This window comes from Haliotis rubra, unplaced genomic scaffold (genome assembly GCF_003918875.1).
Source record: "Haliotis rubra isolate DU_JTF1 unplaced genomic scaffold, ASM391887v1 Scf21, whole genome shotgun sequence".
Classification (NCBI taxonomy): domain Eukaryota; kingdom Metazoa; phylum Mollusca; class Gastropoda; order Lepetellida; family Haliotidae; genus Haliotis; species Haliotis rubra.
Window position 1 is genome coordinate 3980875 of NW_025766114.1, and position 22263 is coordinate 4003137.

Below are 22263 nucleotides of genomic sequence, written 5' to 3' on the forward strand. Positions count from 1 at the left end.
GACCTCTGTAAAGTACCTTGCGTATCACAAACCTGGTGATTTTATTCCCATTTAAAGCTTTCAATAATTTTGCCGTACATACTCGCACGAAGTTAGGACATATGCCCGGAAGTAAACAAATCTCCGAGTGTCATGTTGACCCGAGTTTGCGGCCACGCTACGTGATCTGCGGTCGTTCAAGACGCACGCATCACTTTAGGACCAGTGTTTGTCCTTAACCCTGAAAAGCTGCAGGCCCTAAGGACCAAGAACCATAAAAGGTTGTGGGTCCTGATCAGAATGTGTAGACCCTATAAATTTAATATGGAAATAATGTTCTTAGTTATTGGGGATGAAAAAGCTGTCGGCCACAAGGATCTTGCGAAAACAAAAGCTGTGGATCCGAGTGGTTTTCAAATCTGCTTCGGACCTTAGGACTGACGTTAATTTCGAACGTTAATTTGGACCTTTAACCCTATAATTGAACGGTGGGGTAGCCCTGTAGTGGATAAAGCGATTGTTCGTCACGCCGAAGACCCGGGTTCGATTCCCAACATGGGTACAATGTGTGCAGCCCCATTCTGGTGACCTCTTCTGGACATTGCAGGAATACTGCTTGAAGTGATGTAAAAATCACTCTCACCCACATCAAGCCTACAATAATGTTCAAAAACAACGTTAAACCAAATTCTCAAACTAAAATAAATACCCAGGCATGTCTTAATTTGATAGGGGCGGTGGGGTAGCCTACTGGTTACAGCGTTCGCTCGTCAAGTTGAAGACCAGGTTCGATTCCCCACATGTGTACAATGTGTGAAGCCTCCATTTCTGGTATCCCTCGCCGTGATATTGCTGGAATATTGCTAAAAGCGGCGTAAAACCCAACTCACTCACTCACTTAATTTCATAATTTGTAATGACCTATGGCCCGACACGTCCACTTATATATTGGTTACTTGTTTGTTGTTTACGCAACATAGGTTCATGACACTTGTGCTTACTCGTCACTTTTCAAGGCCGTCGTGTTTTGTAATAAGTCAGTGTCTATATGTGTTATCTAATCTGTGAGTAATCTTTGACAGGGGTCGTCGATCTCAAAACTTGGGCGTGAGAGATTCACTATCGCGATTTTTGGTGTTAGACTTTGATACTAACATGGTTTTGTGTCTCGACATGATGCACTCTGTACCTACTGAAGATAATAGTGATGGCTTGGGTACAGTCGGTCAGTAGCACACTGATATATTGAGGTGGTATATTTCGGCACACATAATAAGGCCCCAGTCGTGTCAGTTGTTGGCGGTCTCTGTGAAGAACGGCATTCTGTATGCCAGAAACCTTTGATCTTGGGTTCAAATATGAGAATGCTCGACCACTGGCACAAAATTCTCCCAAACCATTACGCCGCCCCTTCAAATCAGTCAACCTCACCAACTCAACACTGTGGGTACGTTACCCTGCTGCGCCACACTGAGCAGACGACGGCCGCATGGAACTCTGGGTAGGAGAGCGTCGTACCCTGCCATCGGCAAAGCGCAATGTGAAGCACTAACGATAGTCCTGGGCCCCGTTCCTCAAAGCCGTAGCGCTTAGATGATCGTAACTCCCATACTTTAACATACGCTTACGACTATCGTGTGAAGCTTTGACTCGTCACTAACGATAGTCCAGTTCCACAACCTCTTGTTATCCGTCTGCGCACATCGTAAACGTTGAGGGACGAAAAAGACTAACAACTCTCTGAAATGAACATTTTTTCTTGAAAAAACCGTTCATAGGCACTATAAAGAACAAAGAGATGGTAAGATGGTTAAATTGTTATTATTTCATTGCTGAGATCTGTGTGATGTACTCGATACACTGACAGTGCCATAATCAGTTCCATTAGGCTACACCGCCGTTCCAAAACATGGGTATACAGAATGTCAAGTCACAAGAATAGAAATGCGAAATTTCTCAGTTCAATATCGTGTATGGCCGCCCCGCGCATTCACCACTGCCAAACACCGTCTCCTCATCGACTGCCTGATGCTTGTGAACACGTGGTTGGGGATTCTGCGCCATTGCTCTTGCAAAGCAGCGCCAAGTTCCTGCAAATTCTTAGGTTGGTTCCTAAGACCACGAAGCCTTCTCCCCAAGTGCATCCCAAACGTGCTCTATTTGATTAAAGTCAGGGGACCTCGATTGCCAAGTCCATGACGTTGATTTCAGCGTTTTTGAAGGAAATTTCGTGTCAACATCGCGGTATGCGGCCGAGCATTATCATGCTGGAACTGTAGACCTGGGCCATGAGCCGCCATGAAAGGAACGAGTTCAGGGGTGAGCACCTGGTCGCGGTAAGCAGCAGCTGTGAGGTTTCCACGGATGACCAGAAGTCAGGGAACGGTTGTTCCCACAGAAAGCACCCACACCATGCAACTTCCGCCCCCGAATCTGTCGACTTCCTGTACACAACATTGGGCATACCGTTCACGACGTCGTCTCCAGACTCTATGCCTGCCGTCCGCGAATCTGAGGGTAAACCTGGATTCATCGCTAAAGACGACTCGATTCCAGTCTCTCTGGGTCCATCGGAGGTGACGTTGGGCCCACAGCAGACGTTGAAGTTGATGAAATGGCGTCAATATTGGCCCACGATATGGACGTCGAGAATGGAGATTGGCAGCCCGCAACCGATTTCGAATGGTCTGTGAGGACAGTCGACCTCTAAACATCTCAGCCCTGGTTCGTGTAGCCGGCAGAAATCTGTCACGTAGGTGACGTAGGACGATTTGACGGTCTTCTGCTCGTGACGTCACACGTGGACGACCCGACCTTGGGCGATCAGAAGTGATGCGAGTTTGTTGTAGACGACCTCGAAAGTCATACACAGTACGACGGCTGCATCCCATTGCTCTTGCGACGTCAATAACTGATCTTCCCGCTTGCAACATGCCAGCGGCATGTTCACGTTACACATTTGACAATCGTGGCATTTCAAGTACCGTTAGAACTGTGGTTTAAAATGTGTTTTCAATTCTTGAGGCCAATGCAAAACACGTGCATAGCAAGAAAACTTCGATGCGAAGATCACGTGATCGACTGCACGTGCAAAACCTGATTTGGCACTAACGTCATTTGCACGACGAATGGATGGGTTTGAGTGGGTTTTGCTAACGTTTTTCTAGAGTCGAAAGATAGGGATCCCATTTCGGATACATAGATGTATCATCAGAAAAATTATTCATTATTTTTCAAATTACATTTTGTGAAGTTTCATTTTGACTCAGTATATATATATATAATGAAAAGGAGCCCTGAGACTCTTCATTCATTTTCAGAAGCTGAGGAAATCTAGACTTGCCACATTTTCTAGACTTGCGTGGGCTTTCTTGGATATATTTGCTTCAGGGTCTGTACGAGAGACTAGATGAAAGTCCGCCAGGGATAAGTCCTGGGTAGGCCTATTGTCGTTTAGCTCGGATAAAGTTTCTGATGGTTGACACCGCATATCTGAACAACTCTCTGCAAATGGAGGTTCCAGGCATACACATGTTGCGGAGATGACGTAACCTGATTTGATGTCATATTGGCGCGTCAAAGCCCGGTGGCGCCTGGGACGATCTGCAACTATGCTATGGTGGCGCGCGCAAAGGGAGCCGGGAACCAGCTTACTATATGCCCGCCTGTTGCAGACTTGTGTAAACTGGGCCGCGTCTCCCATATCGCCATACGCAAGATGGCGCGCGCAAAGGAGTCGGGAACCAGCTTACAGACTGCACACAGTCTCGGCCGATAAGCCCTGCTTTCTCGTCCTTTGTTTTTCACGTTTGGGTGGTGGTGGTGGTGGAATTGGGTTTAACGTCGTGCTTGAGAATAATTCGCTCATATGACGACGTGCATGCGTGTGTATGTGTATGTGCGGCTGCCTGTACTAGCCCAGACTGAAGCTGGTTTTATAGTGCTAGCCCACTGGAGATACCATGCCGCAGTGAAGCATGAATACCCCACTCAGACACATTATACTGACTCCCAGTAATGCCCAGTAATGTACCCAGTAATGTCGAGCGCCACGCAGGGACCAACAAGTACCATATTTTAACGTCTTTTGGTATGACGCGGTCGGGGATCGAACCCGCGACCTTCCGCACTCCGGGCGGACGCTCTAAACTCACTACACCACGAAGGCGGTCTTCACGTTTGGGAGGACAACCACTGGCTAATCTATGTTGTTTTGACTGACAGACTGGATCGGTCTATGGTATAACAACTCATTTCTAACTCGTGAACCAATGTTTGAATCCGGCAGATACTTACCGTGTTTTTAAATAGCCGCCTTCTACTGACATATTTGACCCGGGTTGTTACGGGCTGACTGTTGTTGTTCTTCCCGTCTCTTACCGTGATTGACACATCTTATGAACTTTGTTTTGATGCCTTTAATATATACTATTCCAAAAAAGAAACGCATGCCCAGAAATCTGTTGCGAAAATGTTGTATTTTCAAACATGTATAACTCGTCCACAAATAGACTTACAGAAATGAATTTTTACATCAGTTTAGAAGAAGGTAATGTCCATACAACCAAATGGATAATTTTAGATAACGGAGACGCTGATCGCGATGGTGACCACGTAGCATGGTCCCGACGTCGGGTCTCCTGGCTCTCAGTTCAATCTCTCTCAGCCTGTTCCTTACAGTTTGACCGGATAACCTTCGAAGTCCAGGCACTCTGGTTGCTGTGCTCTCACACGTGGCCGTACGATCGAGCAAATGTAGCAACCAGTTGTACCGATCTTGGGCTGCAGTGGTGACTCGAGGTCTGCCTGTACGGGGACGGTCATTTGTTATACCTGTTTGGTTGTAACTAGCTGCAAGCAGTGATATCGTACTCAGACTAACATTCAGACGCCTGGCAACAGAAAATTGGTAATCTCCAGCGTGCAGTCTTTCATTGGCTATGTTCCGTGTCGCAGCGTCAAGATTTGGCTTAGTGATCTGACCTGGATACTCCTTCAAAACGGGGGCGGTGGGGTAGCCTAATGGTTAAAGCGTTGGCTCGTCACGCCGAAGACCCGGGTTCGAATCCCCACATGGGCACATTGTGTGAAGCACATTTCTGGTGTCCCCCGCTGTGATGTTGCTGGAATATTGCTAAAAGCGGCGTAAAACCAAACTCAGTCAGTCCTTCAAAACGGATGCCGATTTCCAAAAGTAATCTGGATTTTTATAGCCAGACAGTGCAGGCTCTTTGCTGCACAATTTCAACTGGAAGTTGATTTCTGTTGCGTTCTGGCGATGCCTTTTTAATTCTTGTAAGAAATCTCATCAAAATCAACATTTTCAGGTAAAGTGGACTTTTCACTTGTGCAGTTGTGTAAAATCATGTTATCAACACTTTTGTTACATATTTTGACGATTGTTTGAACACAATAGGTAATTAATAGATTTTGAAAATACAAAACGCCTATGCGTTTCTTTTTTGGGATAGTATATATGAATCCGGGAATCTTACAGAAATTTGCAATTCGGTTTTCGCTTCATACCCCAATAAACAGAAATAAAATACACGGTCAATCTTTAATTAACAAAACTTCGACACATTTAAATGAAAAGTTGTTTTTTTTAATGTTATGATAGTGCCCCCATAAACACACATAAAGTTTGGAAGTCAAACAATTCGGGCATCATTAATTAAACCAGAGGTTACATGAAACACACCAGGGCCTATTGTCAATCACGTGATATGATATGGTTACCATGTCGATAATTCGATAGTAGATGATACTTTCTCCTAATTAGATTACGATAATTTAGATTACTAAATTTAAATATCATCTACGTTCATTAAAGTATTATCTACGAACACGTTTTATATAATTTAATTTAGACTGTGTTACCCGGTGAAGCCCATTTCTGGTGTCCCCGGCCGCGATATTGCTTGAACATTGCTAAAAGCGGTGTGAAACCCAACTCACTCACTCACTCACTGTGGCATTAATACGCTTCCTTAAGATATACCTGGTTCAAAGTACACTTACCTCACTCACTCCACATCACGTATCACACAAGTGCAGACATGTATTACAATTGTCACTACGAGGATGACGTAAGCTTGTTGACAGGTTGTCATGTGGATCTCAGACTCGATTTCAAAACTCATGACGACCTTAGTGAACCCATGTGAACTCATTTACGTCATGCTTCGATTGACCTAAGTGAGCCATACCTACTGAACCCACGTGGCGCGTTACTCTGATTATTTTGATATTCGTCAGGGAAATGTAACTTTCGATATTGTATTTAAATCCTTAGAGTGAGTGAGTGAGTTGAGTTTTACGCCGCTTTTAGCATTATTCCAGCAATATCACGGCGGGGAACACCAGAAATTGGCTTCACACATTGTACCCATGTGGAGAATCGAACCCGGACTTCGGCGTGACGAGCGAACGCTTTAACCACTAGGCTACCCCACCGCCCCTTTAAATGTTTAGAACTATTAATGTGTCTGTAACGATAGTTTTGCATATCTGTTGATGTCCTTGGCGTTGATGTCCTTGGCGTTATTTTAAGGTCTCTTACCGTTTTACATGCAATTAAAAGAAAACGTACGTTGGCGGCTTTTCCAAGCAATTAAACAATTGAAACATAGCTGAGGGGTATTGCACACTGATGGTGTAAGAGGCGATTACCGGGGTCTGGTGGTCATGTTCGCTGATCGAGGCTCACTTGTTTATCTGGTCCAGCCTTGATTATTTAGACTGTCGTCATATAGCTGGAACAATTGCTGAGTGCAACTTATACAAACAAACAAACAAACAAACGTTTTGACATTGCTGTTGTTTCACCTTCTCCCGGGGCGGTGGGGTAGCCTAGTGGTTAAAGCGTTCGCTTGTCACGCCGAAGACGCGGATTCGATTCCCCACATGGGCACAATGTGTGAAGCCCATTTCTGGTGTCCCCCGCCGTAATATTACTGGAATGTTGCTAAAAGCGGCGTAAAACCCAACTCACTCACTCACTCGACTTCTATAGTAAGAATTTTTTATTGTTAAAACAATGAACTAAGCCATCAACAGCTATTACATGTACGAGTGTGTATAGTGTGGCCTTATAAAAAGCAATAAAAATATATAAAAACCCCACCTCAGCTCCTTTTCCGAGTACCGGAAGCTAAACAGACAAACACCAGTTCCGCACAAAATGTCAACTGGTTTAAAATACCTGGGGTCACATCCAGCATAAGTCATCATGTGAAAAAGACAGCACTAAATATTAAACAATTATGGTGTTTTAATGACTGGATGGATGTACATTACACAAAACCACCCAATCACTGCTGTCAGATTATTCAGTCTGTACTCAAGCTACGGATTCTGATTTGGAGCAGTATAACCCTTATAGTGTCAAGGCCAGCGATGCTTGAAGATATGACGTGGTCCTGTCTGAAGTCTATATCACGATCTCAGTAGGCTAAACCACAATAATGATAACAGAATCAAAATACGAGTCTAGGTCAGCGATATCATCATATAGAAGATTTCGGTTAACCACAAATATACAGACAGATATATTATGAATTCGTAGATACTGCAAAGTTATGAGGGTCGTTAACCAACAGCAGAACAGCAGTATACATCACTGCCTCAGTATGTGGCACCACCGCCATTGCTAGGGGTGTGAGGTGAAATGGAGTTTAACGTCGTACTTAAAGGAGAATCCGAACGAAAACAAAACTTTTGATATATTGTAAATGATATTCTAAAAGTCACCTTTCGTGATTAAAATTGAACAAAAAGTTTGTAAAATAGCTATAAAAACACACAAAACGTACACGTATTTCCGCCTTTAACGGAAGCACCCGACAGTTAATGAGCAGAGGGGGTATCACGTGACATGACGTCATATGTGCCTGTTGCTGATGGCTGCCTCTTTGATTTTACCTCACAACTTAACAGTGTCCATGGATTCTGAAGCAGTAAAAGGTGTTTCTGATGTCATTTCTGAAATGGATGTTAGACCGTATCAATACGATCCGATTTTACATCTTGCAAGACAATTTTCCAGGGAAGATGAAGAAGAATCAAGCGAAACGGAGGCACCGCTTGAGTTCAAAATAAATTTAAAAATATACCATATCCTTTAACAAGAATATTTCGGTCATATGACGACGTACATGTGTGTGTATGTGTGGCTGCTTGTACTTGCCCAGGCTTCAGCTGGTTTTATAGTGCCAGGCAGGGACCAACAAGTACCATATTTTAACGTCTTTTGCATGGTATGACGCGGCCGGGGATCGAACCCGCGACCTTCCGCTCTAACCACTGCATCACGGAGGCGGTTACAAGGGGTGTAGTGAATGGGCTTGGTTCGGCACTCTTTTTCCAGTTACGCCGTTCGGTTATTTTGGAGGAAATTGCAAAGTCACGTGAACCACTTTGATGCGACGGATAGGTATTACATTTTGTGTTTCAATAAAGTTAGGTCGTAATTGGGGCGAACTTTGACTTGATCCCATGATCATCGAACCCTGTCACACCAAAGGTGCGCAACTCTACAAAGCATCTCGCGATACCCTAGATAACTGGGTCACGTGCGCCCCCTACCGGGCGAATGTGATTCCATTTGTTACGCAAAGAATACCGTCTAACTTGGTGAGACTATAACTCAAGTGGAACGACGTCATAGAACGAAGTAGGTGGGTTAGAACTGGCCGTATACAGGAAATTCATAGTGACCCAGTTCACCATCTCTAGACTTTCGTATAAGTGTCAGCACAGACTTGCACAAGTCTCTAGGGTAGTAATTAATAGTTTCAATGAGAATTTCTAAAAAATAGTAAAAACAGACTGGCGTCCTTGTACTGGTCGCTTATCTAGAATTGCCTCTTTAAAGGATAGAATTACTTTACATCAGTCGGCTAAGCATTCAGTACAGCCTTAGAGCAAGGTAAGTGCCAGCAGTATGGTAAGTCACGTGACCCAGGTCAGACCAGTCACGTGTTCGGCGGCTTACTCGTACGCCTTCAGCAGCAATTCGAGCTGACATTACCGAAAATATCAGACAGAGCGGAACTGCCAATGCTGCGAAAAATGTCAGACCCCCGAACTTAGGAACAAGTTTTATTTCATTCTGTTTTAAAAAGTGCCTCGGAGGTACATCAGGTGTAATGCACCGCAGTGTAGTATTTGAAACTTCACGATCACGCTCTCGAACATGCGTTTTTACAAGTAAATACATGTCTTTAAAGTGAGACTGTTATATGTTGTGCTAGGATTCTTTAGAGTTTATCAGAATAGATATACACGTGCTTTAAGGGGTTGACGCCAACTGGAGTGGTGCGTTTAGATTGTCTTGGATCGGTGTGTTCACAGGTAGATATGGAGGACTTCATTCCTGCTTGACAGCGGTACAAGAATCTGTATCGAAACTCTCGTAATAAAGAAGTTGGTGTCCATGAAATTTGTGTATATCGATAAGGAGGGTATTAAGGGTATATTGGTAAAGTAGAAATTAAAAGAATTGGTTCTTTCGTGTTGCTATATCTTGATTAATCATTGAGTGTGTGTGGCTGGTAAGCCCAGTACTTAAAGCGTTTGCTCGTCACGTAGAAGACCCGGGTTCGATTCCCCACATGGGTACATTGTGCGAAGCCTATTTCTGGTGTCCGCCGCCGTGATATTGCTGGAACATTGTTGAAAGCGTCGTAAAACCACACTCACTCACTCACTCACTTGCTAGCTCTTGCTACCTCTTTTTATATCTGGACACATGACGATACAACTTGATACGTTTTGTTGCTCTTATGTCATAGCGCCCCTGCCCGTAAAGGTCCGGGTTAGAATATTGATCTTCAGTAACCCTTGCTTGTAAGAGGCGACTAACGGGGTCGGTTTGTCAGGCTCGCTGACTTGGTTGACACATGTAATCGTATCCCAACTGCTTAGATCGATGCTCATGCTGCTGATCACTGGATTGTCTGGTCCAGACTCGATTAATTACAGACCGCCGACATACTGCTCGAATATTGCTGATTGCGGCGTAAAACAACAAACCGACCAACCATCCTAATGCATCTTGCTACTTCATCCTCCTGTAACATGTTGCTCCCCTGGCTAAATATTACCATATCCTGCTATATCTCGATAATATATCCACATTCTGGTACATATTGATAAATATTCCCACCTTTTGTTTCGTCGAGCTACAACGTACCATAGTTTGCTTGTGTATCAAATCTAGGCCAAAATGAAAAAATATAACTCGAGTATCAAATAACCAGAGCAGAGAACAGTTGGTGAAAGGATAGTGAAAATGCAGTGTCATTATCTAATTGCAGGTGTATTAGGAGTGTCTCATGTCACAATGTCTCATTTAAAGATGGCAGATCAACGATGTGGCACTGTCTTGCGAATCCTTATCTGCCAAAACATTCATGAGCATGATTGCCGAGAAAATCGGTTAGACAGCATATGTAACATCTACTTGTGCATGACGAAACGCTTTTCGCCATTGTTTGTTCTGGTAGTAAAACAATGAGAATTGGACAAGTACTCAAAGGATAGAGTGAGTGAGTGAATATGGTTTTACACCGCTTTTAGAAATATTCCAGTAATATGACGGTGTGTGTGTTTGTGAGGGGGGGGGGGGGGACATCAAAATAGACTTCACACTTAGTACCCATGTGGGGAATCAAACCCGGTTCTTCGGCGTGACGAGCGAACGCTTTAACCACTAAGCTACCCTACCCCCCCCCTAAAGGCTAGAGGTATCCGATGGTGTCACGCTAATACGCATGGAACACCCCTATATCTACCCGTTAATGCTGAGCTGCGCACACAAAGTGAAAAGCCCTTTATACACTAAAGCTTCTCCTATACAAAACTGATGCACACAGTTCTAAGAATCATTGCTAAAAGATAATTTATCTTGCTATAAAGTTAACTTTTTTTATTTCGTCTTAATAGGCCGAGGCCGTGGCATGGATGTCTAAGACAAACAATGTCAGATGTTCACATAACACATCCCTACTTTCACCACTTAATATTTTGTATCTGCATCCAAATGCAGGCAAAAGCTGACACAACTTGTAATTTGAAAGCATTTAAATCTCGTTCAGATTTATGGTATTTCTTCAAGAGACTTTGTGACATGTACTTATTTTCTGAATCCATTCAACAATTGCAGGTCTAACTTAATTGTTCGGGTCCGTCGACGGCCACAATTTTACAGTTTCTCAGAAGACATTCCAAGAGCTTTAGAAGCTTGTTTCAAGTATTTACGAAAGGCATAAAATGATTTTCTTCTTTCTGCCTCACATTGAAAGAAATTACACTTGTTTAAAATCAGCTGTTTCAAATGAACTGAGTAGCGACATATACTCATGCCAATAATGGTTGTCACCCCCTTCAAATTTTTTAATTGGAGAGGGGGCTTGGGGTGGGTGTGTGAGGTGTGTGTGGGGTTGGGGTGGGGAGGGAGGGGGGTGACAACCATTATTGGCATGAGTATATGTCGCTACCTTTTTTTAAGAGTATACAATGGAGCACGTGCAGTATGTGTGTGCTCTGTTCTTCCTACAGTTGTGACTCCCACCGTTAAAGAGTCAACTTGAACACTTAGTGTCATGATATTTTCTTAAACAAGTTTTTCCAGTGATGGACATAACGTAGTATACAGAAGACATCATTGAATACAGGGTATCCATTGGTCTGTACCGTAATTACATACATGTAATTAACTATTCCCGATTTGGAGTTACTTTGCGACACACCGTTCTCATTTTGTGACGAAGTGCTCCTGTTATATATATTGGAACCTACTACCACATCTTGCTACCTGTTTCTGCATCTTGGTACATCTTGTTATCTCTTCCCAATTCTACCTGTGAAGATCCGGGTTAGAATTGATCTTCAGCAATAAATGCTTGTCGTAAGAGGCGACCAACGGGACCGGGTGGTCAGGCTCGCTGACTTGGTTGACCCATGTCATCGTATCCCAAATGCATAGATCGATGCTCAAGATGTTGATCACTGGATTGTCTGGTCCAGGGCCCCGTTCCTCAAAACGATCGTAGCGCTAAGGTGATCGTAACCCATACTTTAACATAGACTTACGACTGTCGTAGCGCTACGATCGCTGAGGAACGGGGCCCAGACTCGATTATTACAGACCGCCAAATATTTTCCATGAATTCTTTTTTGCTACATCAGGACATGCATTGTTATATCTCAGTGCCTCTTGAATTGCTACATCAGGATACGTATTGCCACATCTCGATACTTCTTGCTACATCTCAGTACTTCCTGCTACATCAGGATACGTATTGCCACACTTCGATACATTTTGCATCGGGATACGTATTGCTACATCTCAGTGCCTCTTGCTACATCGGGGGGCGGTGGGGTAGCCTAGTGGTTAAAGCGTTGGATCGTCACGCCGAAGACCCGGGTTCGAATCCCCACATGGGTACATTGTGTGAAGCCCATTTCTGGTGTCCCCCACCGTGATGTTGCTGGAATATTGCTAAAAGCGGCGTAAAACCAAACTCACTCACTCTTGCTACATCGGGATACGTATTGCTACATCTTAGTGCCTCTTGCTACATCGGGATAAGTATTGGTACACCTCAGTGCCTCTTGCTCCATCAGGATACGTGTTCCTACATCTCAGTACCTCATGATACGTATTGCCACTTCTCGATATCTCTTGTTATATCAGCATACGTATTGCCACATCTCGATATCTCTTGTTATATCAGAATACGTATTACCACATCTCGATATCTCTTGCTACATCAGTATACGTATTACCACATCTCGATATCTCTTGCTACATCAGCATACGTATTACCACATCTCGATATCTCTTGCTACATCAGCATACGTATTACCACATCTCGATATCTCTTGCTACATCAGCATACGTATTACCACATCTCGATATCTCTTGCTACATCAGCATACGTATTACCATATCTCGATATCTCTTGCTACATCAGCATACGTATTACCACATGTAGATATCTCTTGCTACATCAGCATACGTATTACCACATCTCGATATCTCTTGCTACATCGGGATACGTATTGCCACATCTCGATATATTTTGCTACATCAGTATACGTATTACCACATCTCGATATCTCTTGCTACATCGGGATACGTATTACCACATCTCGATATCTCTCGTTATATCAGAATACGTATTGGCACATCTCGATATCTCTTGTTATATCAGAATACGTATTGGTACATCTCGATATCTCTTGCTACATCGGGGTACGTATTACCACATCTCGATATCTCTTGTTACATCAGGATACGTATTGCTACATCTCGATACATCTTGCTACACTATGATATCTCTTGCTACATGTGAGAGACGGTGACGGGGTATCAAGATGTAGCAAGCGACGGTAGGGGATATCACGATGTAGCAAGATGTTGTCATGTTAGTTTTGTGAACTGTGATGTGTTATGGAACGTGACATGGGTTGACAACAGTGACGAATAAGTCACCTCATGGACACCACGTGATCCGACCTGACTAGAATGTTTGCAATATGACATCAGAGAGGAAATGTAGGAATATACCACGCGAATTCTACTTTAAGTGGCTGACAACTTTGAATATATTTTGACACTGACAAAATCAATAATGGCGATGTGAGATTTACATCGGTGTTCTACAATTAGATTATGCAGTTTCAAACGTAAGTTATGCTAACAGGCCCTTATAATGTTCCATCTGTTCACACCTGTACTTTAACGCTCAGGTGTTGAGGATTGCAATTGCATACCTGTGACTCACTCCAAAGCAAAACTAACGCTTTCTTCCATAACTGTTCACGTGATAGACACCCAAACAGAAATATTCTCGCTTTACACGTTGATAACTATATAAACCCTCATATACGAGGGTCACCCAGAACCTCCGTGATACTGTTGTTGTCCTTGTGCAAGGTTATGATACGCCTAGCAGGACAAGTGCATGTGCAATGTGTGCACCCTTTAGAACTCATTAAACCAAGTTCAAAGTTCATCCCCGGCTTCAATATAGGAACTCTACGGACCATTAGAATATCTTGCTGCACGCTAGCCAATCTTCACCTAGCTCGTGTGAACTCGGTCATCGCCAGAAGCGTTTGGCAGCCAACCTGGTCGATGACGTCAACGTACGTGCTAGGCTCGTGGTCAGCAGAAATGACCAATGCTGATCGAATTTAGCTTTAGCACTAAATTCGACCAATCGTTGCCTCTGTGAAGGCCGAGCAAGGCTATATATAGGTATATTCCCCGCTGCTGTTGATAAGATACTCTGGTTAGCTTTAACATCGCCTTGTTACTTTGTCAAACATGGCTGAATTGTTTTGTTTCGAGACGTCGGCCGCTCACCGTCAGGAAAAGAAATATGAAGGACATGTCAATTATAACTCAGGTAGGCTTCATACGTTATATGTATTTTACGCATTCTCGAAATATGTTTGTCCTACTTAACCAAAGTAAAACAAAAGCATTACCAAGATATATGAATTATTTTCCTGTTAGCCGAGGTGTGTAAACCGTTATCGAACTGTGTTGATATATATGATATCGAATGGCACTCGGGTTGGATTCTACTTTTCACTCTGTAAATTGTAATAACTCGTGTCTGAATGCAAAAAGACACAGCTCACCAGCTTTCAGTACCCGAGATAATCATGATGGCGTTTGATTGTTACGTCATTATAACAGATGACGTCACAATTTTCTGCAAGAAATTGTGATGCAAATTCTCATAGCTCTTATATAAGGCTGGATCCTTACTCTAACCGGGGCGATATTTGATGTGGAGGCTGTTTGGTAGAGAAACTCAAGATGACATGTAAAATATTGCTGTAGCAGGCAAAATGAAGATCACTAGGCTAGGCCGAGTGTATATTGTTACTAAGATATATACATGTATATGACTTACAAACCTGTGGTATCGTCCCCGTGTTAGCCTTACATCGCCTAGCGTTCTATTGCCTAAGCGGCACCGCGACTCGCTATCATTGTAGGAAGTGTACAGCAAGAATATACATCTGTACATGATGTCAGACTGTACTTAGTACAAGTGCATTACTGTACAATGAGGATGAACCGAACGCCCCCCGACATGCTGTTAGTGCAGTCGCCTTATGACTGGGGTGCGAGCAATCAGAATCAAATTTGATGTCATTTTAAGCAAAATAATGAAAAATGATAACCAAATTATTTTTTTAAGTCTTTACCATTTAGGAAAATAATCATATAATGGGTTCTTATGTAGGACCGGATTGATATAGTAATGAATTCGTTAAAGTCTATAAGAATTTTCTATTGTTTGGAAATAATTAAGCGTAAATGTATTGAAATCCAAATATTGAATAAATGCATAAATAAACCTTCTGGCGTTTTGAAACAAACTGTAAACATCAAGATATAAAACTGAAGAGCCAGAAATATGGACAGCTTAGGTCATGAAAAGGAAACGGTGACTCAAGTTTGCGGGAAGATGAGTTGTGGTTAGACCATGCAGCACAAGCATGCTTATATATACATGAAACTACAGCGTGATGATCGGAGTGAGTGTACTTGGTTGCAGAAAAGCTATGAAATTATGACATTAAAATTTCACTACGGTTTTAAACGTTGTTGCATGACACATTAAATCTATATTTGTTTATTTCTCATCACAAGCAAGCTGACACATGCGATATTTATAAACTATTGTCAACGCTGTGCATGAAAACACCATGGTAACTGCATCCTGAGTGGTTGGCGGGCACGGGGAACATGCATGTACAGCACGTGCACGCCGACGGGAGCAGTCAGCTGGTGGATCAATAATGACCTTTGCACCCAGTGAGCACGTGGTCGGCGTGTGAACTGGCTGGCAAGTCGGAAGACTGATTGGTTCAGAAGGGAGGGATTCACACCGTATAATATCGTATTTCAAAGGAACTGTTTTTCGATAAAGCCTTGCAGCTGATCGCAAGGTGACTTGGATAGATGGCGTGTTTTACACAGGGGAACTTAACTGTGACGGATAATTGTTACATGTACTTGAATCTAGATAGCTAGTGGACATTTTCCTCCCTACCCAACCCGCATGTGTTTCATCGATGCATTTATTGACACAGATACATTACTTATTTAACTCTATAAGTCTTTTCAAAACGTTTTCCCACAGATAACATATTATTTCTCTCGAAATATACAAGCAACATTTGTTATGCGAGTGAGTGAGTATGGTTTAACGCCGCTTTTAGCAATATTCCAACAATATCACGGCGGGGGGCACCAGAAATGGTCTTCACTCATTGTGCCCATGTGGGGAATCGAACTCGGGTCTTCGGCATGACGAGTGAACGCTTTAACCACTCGGCTACCTCACTGCTCCCATTTTGTTATGTAGCAAACCTCGTTGTCATGGCTGATTGCGGGTAATCGTACCCCGATGACCGTTGCTCATGACATCAATCACTGGATCATCTCGCCCAGACTCACTTACTCACTAGCTAGTAGCTACAGCTATAGAGGCGGATATTCGCTTCGTTTGTTACCAGCCGTTATCTATATAAATGCTATAGGTGCAGAAGGGGCGGTGGGGTACCTGAGTGGTTCAATGGTCATTTTACAGACCTTTCAGCACAATGGGTGCCCCTTCTGGATCCGCCTATGGTGTACCGTACCATAATATCTGCTGGTCTTCGTTTGTTACCAGCCGTTCTCTATATATTGCTATGCGGCTCAACAGAAGGGGCGGTAAAGGGTCGCCCTAGTGGTTAAAGCTTTACCTCCTATTTCACTCGTCACGACGGAAGACTAAAACATAAAGATTTTTATATTCCCCACATCTCTAAAATATAAATTGATGCAGAACCCATTTCTGGTGTCCCCCGCACTTAACAATATTCACGCTATTTGACATCGGTCTGTAAATAGCCTGAAGCAAACAATCCAGTGATTGACATCATGAGCATCGATATACGCTGTCGGGCAAAGAAAATATACTCTTATGTTTGTTTATGGCTGAAAAGCGGAGAAACTAGGACTATATATTGAATGGCGAAGTGTCCGATACGGATATTATGGTCATATCAGTATGTATGTTTTTCAGCCGTAATTTATTTTTGTTGTCGGATCCTGTTTCAAGCGTGTATTTTCTTTTGATCGGCAGTTTACTATATTAGTGTTCGGAGAATTCAACAGGATTAACTCTGCATTCGTTTCGTTACTACCGATATTGTTGAAATCGTATTACTCCATATGCGCATCAAGGTCATCAAAGCTTTAAGACCCGTAAAGATCTGGGTTAGATTGCTCTGTAATAACCATGCTTGTAAAAGGCCACGGGGTCGGGTAGCGAAGCTTGTTGACTTGGTTGATGCATGTCATCGTATCCCATTTGCAAAGATCGATACCTTTGATGTCAATCACTTGATTGTCTGGTCCAGACTCGATTATGTGCAGGTCATATACCTGGAACAATGCCGATATTGCGGTGTTAACAAAGTAGCGAGAAAATATGGGGTTTTGATCTTTATGACATACTTACAGATCGATAGCTAGTGCATCACATCTCGTGACAGACGGTACAACGCGATTCTTCACGCGCTGGTTTGTCATTTGGAGATCGAAGCCATCCAGCGCCTGCCTGATGCGCAAAACTTACTGTAGCGTTCACTTCGCCCTTCAGTTTAAAGGAATATGTGTCGGTTTGGACCGAATACTGGTTCCAGACTGGGTTCAGCTGCTCAAACGGATGGCCACCGCGATGGTCATATGTCCATGTTTAGTATGTATAGAGAATATATTAAAAAACAAACCCGTCTTAGGTCTAGGGGGCGGTGGGGTAGCCTAGTGGTTAAAGCGTTTGATTGTCACGCCGAAGGTCCGGGTTCGATTCCCCACATAGGCATAATGCATGAAGCTCATTTCTGGTGTCGCCCGCGTGATATTGCTGGTATATTGCTGGAATATTGCTGAAAGCGACGTAAACATTTAACTCATGCAACCACTCGTAAGTCCAGAATGCCTTGTAGTTCTGTCTGGCCACAGCACCTGAAATAATGCAGTACTGGGCTCCATTTGCATTATATTTTATATAGAGGCCACAGCACCTGAAATAATGCAGTACTGGGCTCCATTTGCATCATATTTTATATAGAGGCCACAGCACCTGAAATAATGCAGTACTGGGCTCCATTTGCATTATATTTTATTAGAGGCCACAGCACCTGAAATAATGCAGTATCCATTTGCATTTATTTTATAGAGGCCACAGCACCTGAAATAATGCAGTACTGGGCTCCATTTGCATTATATTGTATATAGAGGCCACAGCGCCTGAAATAATGCAGTACTGGACTCCATTTGCATTATATTTTATATAGAGGCCACAGCGCCTGAAATAATGCAGTACTGGGCTCCATTTGCATTATATTTTATACAGAGGCCACAGCACCTGAAATAATGCAGTACTGAGCTCCATTTGCATTATATTTATATAGAGATATTTATTTTAAATAAGACAACTGTATTGTAAGACTTAAGTGTTGGTTTAGTCCACATCGTAAGTTACGAAAGTCGCAGTCGTAGTTCTAAGACAGTCATAGTGTTATGGTATCTCTGAGAAATAGGGTCATGTTGAATGTCACTGCGGCCTCTTAGTGGATAGGGATTCAGGACCCATGTAATCCCGTTACGTCAGTAGAGTAGGCAGTTATAGCGTTCGCTCATCACGCCGCCGAAAATCTGGGTTCGAGTCAAGACGTTGATACAGTGTGTGAAGTCCATTTCTGGTGAGCAGGTACATTGCAGAAAACCACATTCACTCTCATTCATAATCATGTTCATAATCGGTATACGGAAACGTTGAAATCTTGTTTCATCTAACAGAAAAAAACAATATGTTTTGAACATGATGCACTCGTATATTCTGTATGTGTGAGTGAGTGAGTTTAGTTTTACACCGCTTTTAGCAATATTCCAGCAATTTCAGGCGGGGGACACCACAAATGCGCTTCACACATTGTACCCGGAATCAAACCCGGATCTTCGGCATGACTAGCGAACTCTTTTCCCATTTGGCTACCCCACCGCCCCTATCCTGCATGGACACTCCAGGTAGTAGATTTCACTCACGGTACAGACATCGAGAAATTCCAAATGTTTCAGAAAATCAATACTGCAGTAGTACAACAATCACGACAAACAACCGTGCACTAATCGTCCTTGTAGTCAACAAGTCGGTTAATATCTTTATTACTCACCGATCAAATTCCACATTTGAGAAATGAGTTAAATTATTCACACAGCGCCCGCTTGTGTTGGGATATAAATAGATTTCTTGCTGCCTCTCGCAGGACGATTATGTCAGCTGAGCGCTGATTGGCTAGTTCGAAGTGTCATGGCCGACCCGACGCGGCACACGCCGTTGCGACGTGATTCCCGTGTGGGGCACATTGTCGTGAGCGATTGTTCTGGCAAATAATACGGTTACTGGATTTGTTATGTGACTGCTTAAAATATGTTTCACAACACAGCGAACAAAAACCCAGTTAAATACTTTCGATGGCGGCGGTATCTGACGAGCCAGTCAAGGTCGTTGTCTGGATCCGTTACCCAAACGAGTTTCTGAAAATGTGTTAAGAATTTTGCTTTTGAAGCAATCAAGACCAAGCTGATTTCTGTGTGTATGAATGTCCTGATATATTTGCAGGTGTGTCCTCAAACTTCTCCACTTAAAAAGAATTGCATTGTGCATGAGTATTTTGAAAAATGAAAAAAAAGAAGACCAACCCGAATTGTCAGTATCTTAATTGATATTACAAAAAGCATTTGTGTTTAAATATTACTCAAGGAGATATTATCAAATGAACTCTTATCAACGAATGTTACGTGTGTTCAAATCTATGGGGGTTGGTGGCGTAGCCTAGTGGTTAAAGCGTCCGCTCGTCACGCTAAAGACCCGGGTTCGATTCCCCACATGGACACAATGTGTTAAGCCCATTTCTGGTGACCCCGTCGTGATACTGCTGGAATATTGCTAAAAGCGGCGCAAAATCGTAGTCACTCACTCATAACTATGGATACATATTCTATGATAAAAAGGGCTTGTACAATGTTCTGTCCCCGTGAAGATCCGGGTTAGTTTGAGGCGACTAACGGGATCTGGTGGTCAGGCTTGCTGATGTCATTGATGCATGTCGCCGTATACCCATAATGTCAACCACTGCATTGTTTGGTCCAGACTCGATTATTTAGAGATAGCTGGAAAAATGCAATGCGGCGTTTAACAAACAAAAGGTGCAATGGATATATTTTACAATACATTTACTGTTTAGTTTGATAACGGTGTAAGCATCTACATCGAAACGTCGCTTTATGCAGTGAACAAGAAGTTGTCATCCATAAAGTTGTAAGCTTTATTTTTGACTCACCAACTTCTAGAATGCCGATCAAACAATTACACTGAATGTTTCTTTAATATGTGAGTGAGTGAGTGACTGAGTGAGTATGGTTTTACGCCGCTTTTAGCAATAGTCCAGCAATATCGCGGCGGGGGACACAAGAAATGGGCTTCACACATTGTGCCCATGTGGGGATTCGAACCCGGGTCTTCGGCGTGACGAGCGAACGCTTAAACCACCAGGCTATCCCACCGCCCCTTCTTTATATGTACTATCTGTAACAAAGACACCGTTTTGCTCTAAAACCTGTTGAATAACAGAAGATTTTTTATGGTACTTTGAATGGCGTTTTGTTGGGTCATCTTCACTGCACAACACAAGCCACATGTTTATTTGTTAACGCCGCATTCAACAATATTCTAGCGATATAGGATTTTGTGGATTACACATTAAGCCAGAGCATTGTCTTTGTTCATTTGGGACTGACGTACTTACAACAAAACTTTGAAGCTATTTGAGGAAATAGGTCAGGTAGTTTCAAGTATAAGCATCAGAAACGATTAATGACGATGTTAATCAGAGCTTGTGTCCGGTTGAAGGACGTGTGTACAATGATTGCTATGTGAAGGCATTGTGGTGTAGTCAAGTGGTATGAGATGCCTCACTACACTGTGCTAGGATTCGCCCCGAATATGACCTTTCTCTGTGTCAGCACAGGGAATGATTGAGTTTAGTTTTACGCAGCTTTTAGCAATATCCCAGCAATATCACGGTGGGTGACACCAGAAATGGGCTTCACTCATTGTACCCATGTGGGGAATCGAACCCGGGTCTTCGGCGTAACGGGCGAACGCCTTAACCATTAGGCTACCCCACCGCTCCTGTGAACCCTTACTGGCTCTGTAATTGAGCGAGCGAATGGGTGAGTGATTGAGTGAGTTTGGTTTGACACCCAATTGGACTGCAAGATTAAACCACGACGCCTCAGCTTATTGTTTGAGCTAAGCCCGAAGTGGTGCAGGTCTCGGGCAAAGTGCGGTGTAGACAAACCTGCAAACGTTCGAACCCGCGGTCGTGTCTTTCTAAGAGTGCTTGCTACCGGGACCACCAACCTTCAAGTGAGGCATCAGCCGGGCGTTATAATCAGTGTGTTGTTTCGCCAAATGAAAACCAAAACACACTTCGAGAGATGCCAAGGTTAACAATTTTTTAATTTAAGTTATTTTGCAAGCTTTGTACTGTTTGAGTCACAGGGATCTGTTGCTAACCTTGAACTAGCGCCGAAACAAAGGCAGCCAAACACTCTTCTCTCCTATTATTGATGCAAAATGTCTAACGTTCACGCAAAAGTTGAAAAAAATAAATTCCGCTCCCGAGCAAGCACCCCGACCCACAATCCCTATTCGGAGCCTCCAAACGAGAGACTAACTGTAAAGTGTAGCATGAATTTTCACACTACAATACCTGTATTGGAATATTACTGACTGACTGAGTATGTTTTACGCCGTTTTTAGCAATATTCCAGCAATATCACGTCGGGGGACACCGGAAATGAGCTTCTAAAATTGTACCCATGTGTGGAATCGAACCCGAGCCTTCGGCGTGACGAGCGAACGCTTTAACCACTAGGCTACCCCACCGCCCCGTATTTGAATATTTACTTCGTGAGTATTGCGACATCAGCAGCCCTTGTCGGGGTGAGGGTGAGGGTGAGGTATTATGCAGTGTTTAACTATATTTCACCAATATGACGCTGCACCGATGTGGGACAATGATAGCGATGTAAGGCGCGAGTAGCGAACACTGTCTCCACATGGCCACCTCGCAGCCCCATGACCCTGCATAGGCAGGTCCAGGATGAATATTGCTGACTGAGCAGAAACT

At 43.3% G+C, this 22263-nt stretch overlaps 1 protein-coding gene and 1 long non-coding RNA gene across 2 annotated transcripts in view; one reads left to right on the top strand and one right to left on the bottom strand.

Moving 5' to 3' along the window:
- Positions 1-19940, bottom strand: LOC124276580. Its single transcript, XR_006898574.1, has 3 exons — positions 19929-19940; positions 7106-7110; positions 1-121 (listed from the first exon to the last, which is right to left on the bottom strand). It is a non-coding gene; the product is annotated as an uncharacterized LOC124276580 (long non-coding RNA).
- Positions 14303-22263, top strand: part of LOC124276578 (haloacid dehalogenase-like hydrolase domain-containing 5) — a 14982-nt gene continuing 7021 nt past the window's right edge. Inside the window, exon 1 of the mRNA XM_046712225.1 lies at positions 14303-14399. Coding sequence (XP_046568181.1) covers positions 14318-14399 — 82 coding nt within the window. The 5' untranslated portion in view covers positions 14303-14317. The remainder of the gene's footprint in view (positions 14400-22263) is intronic.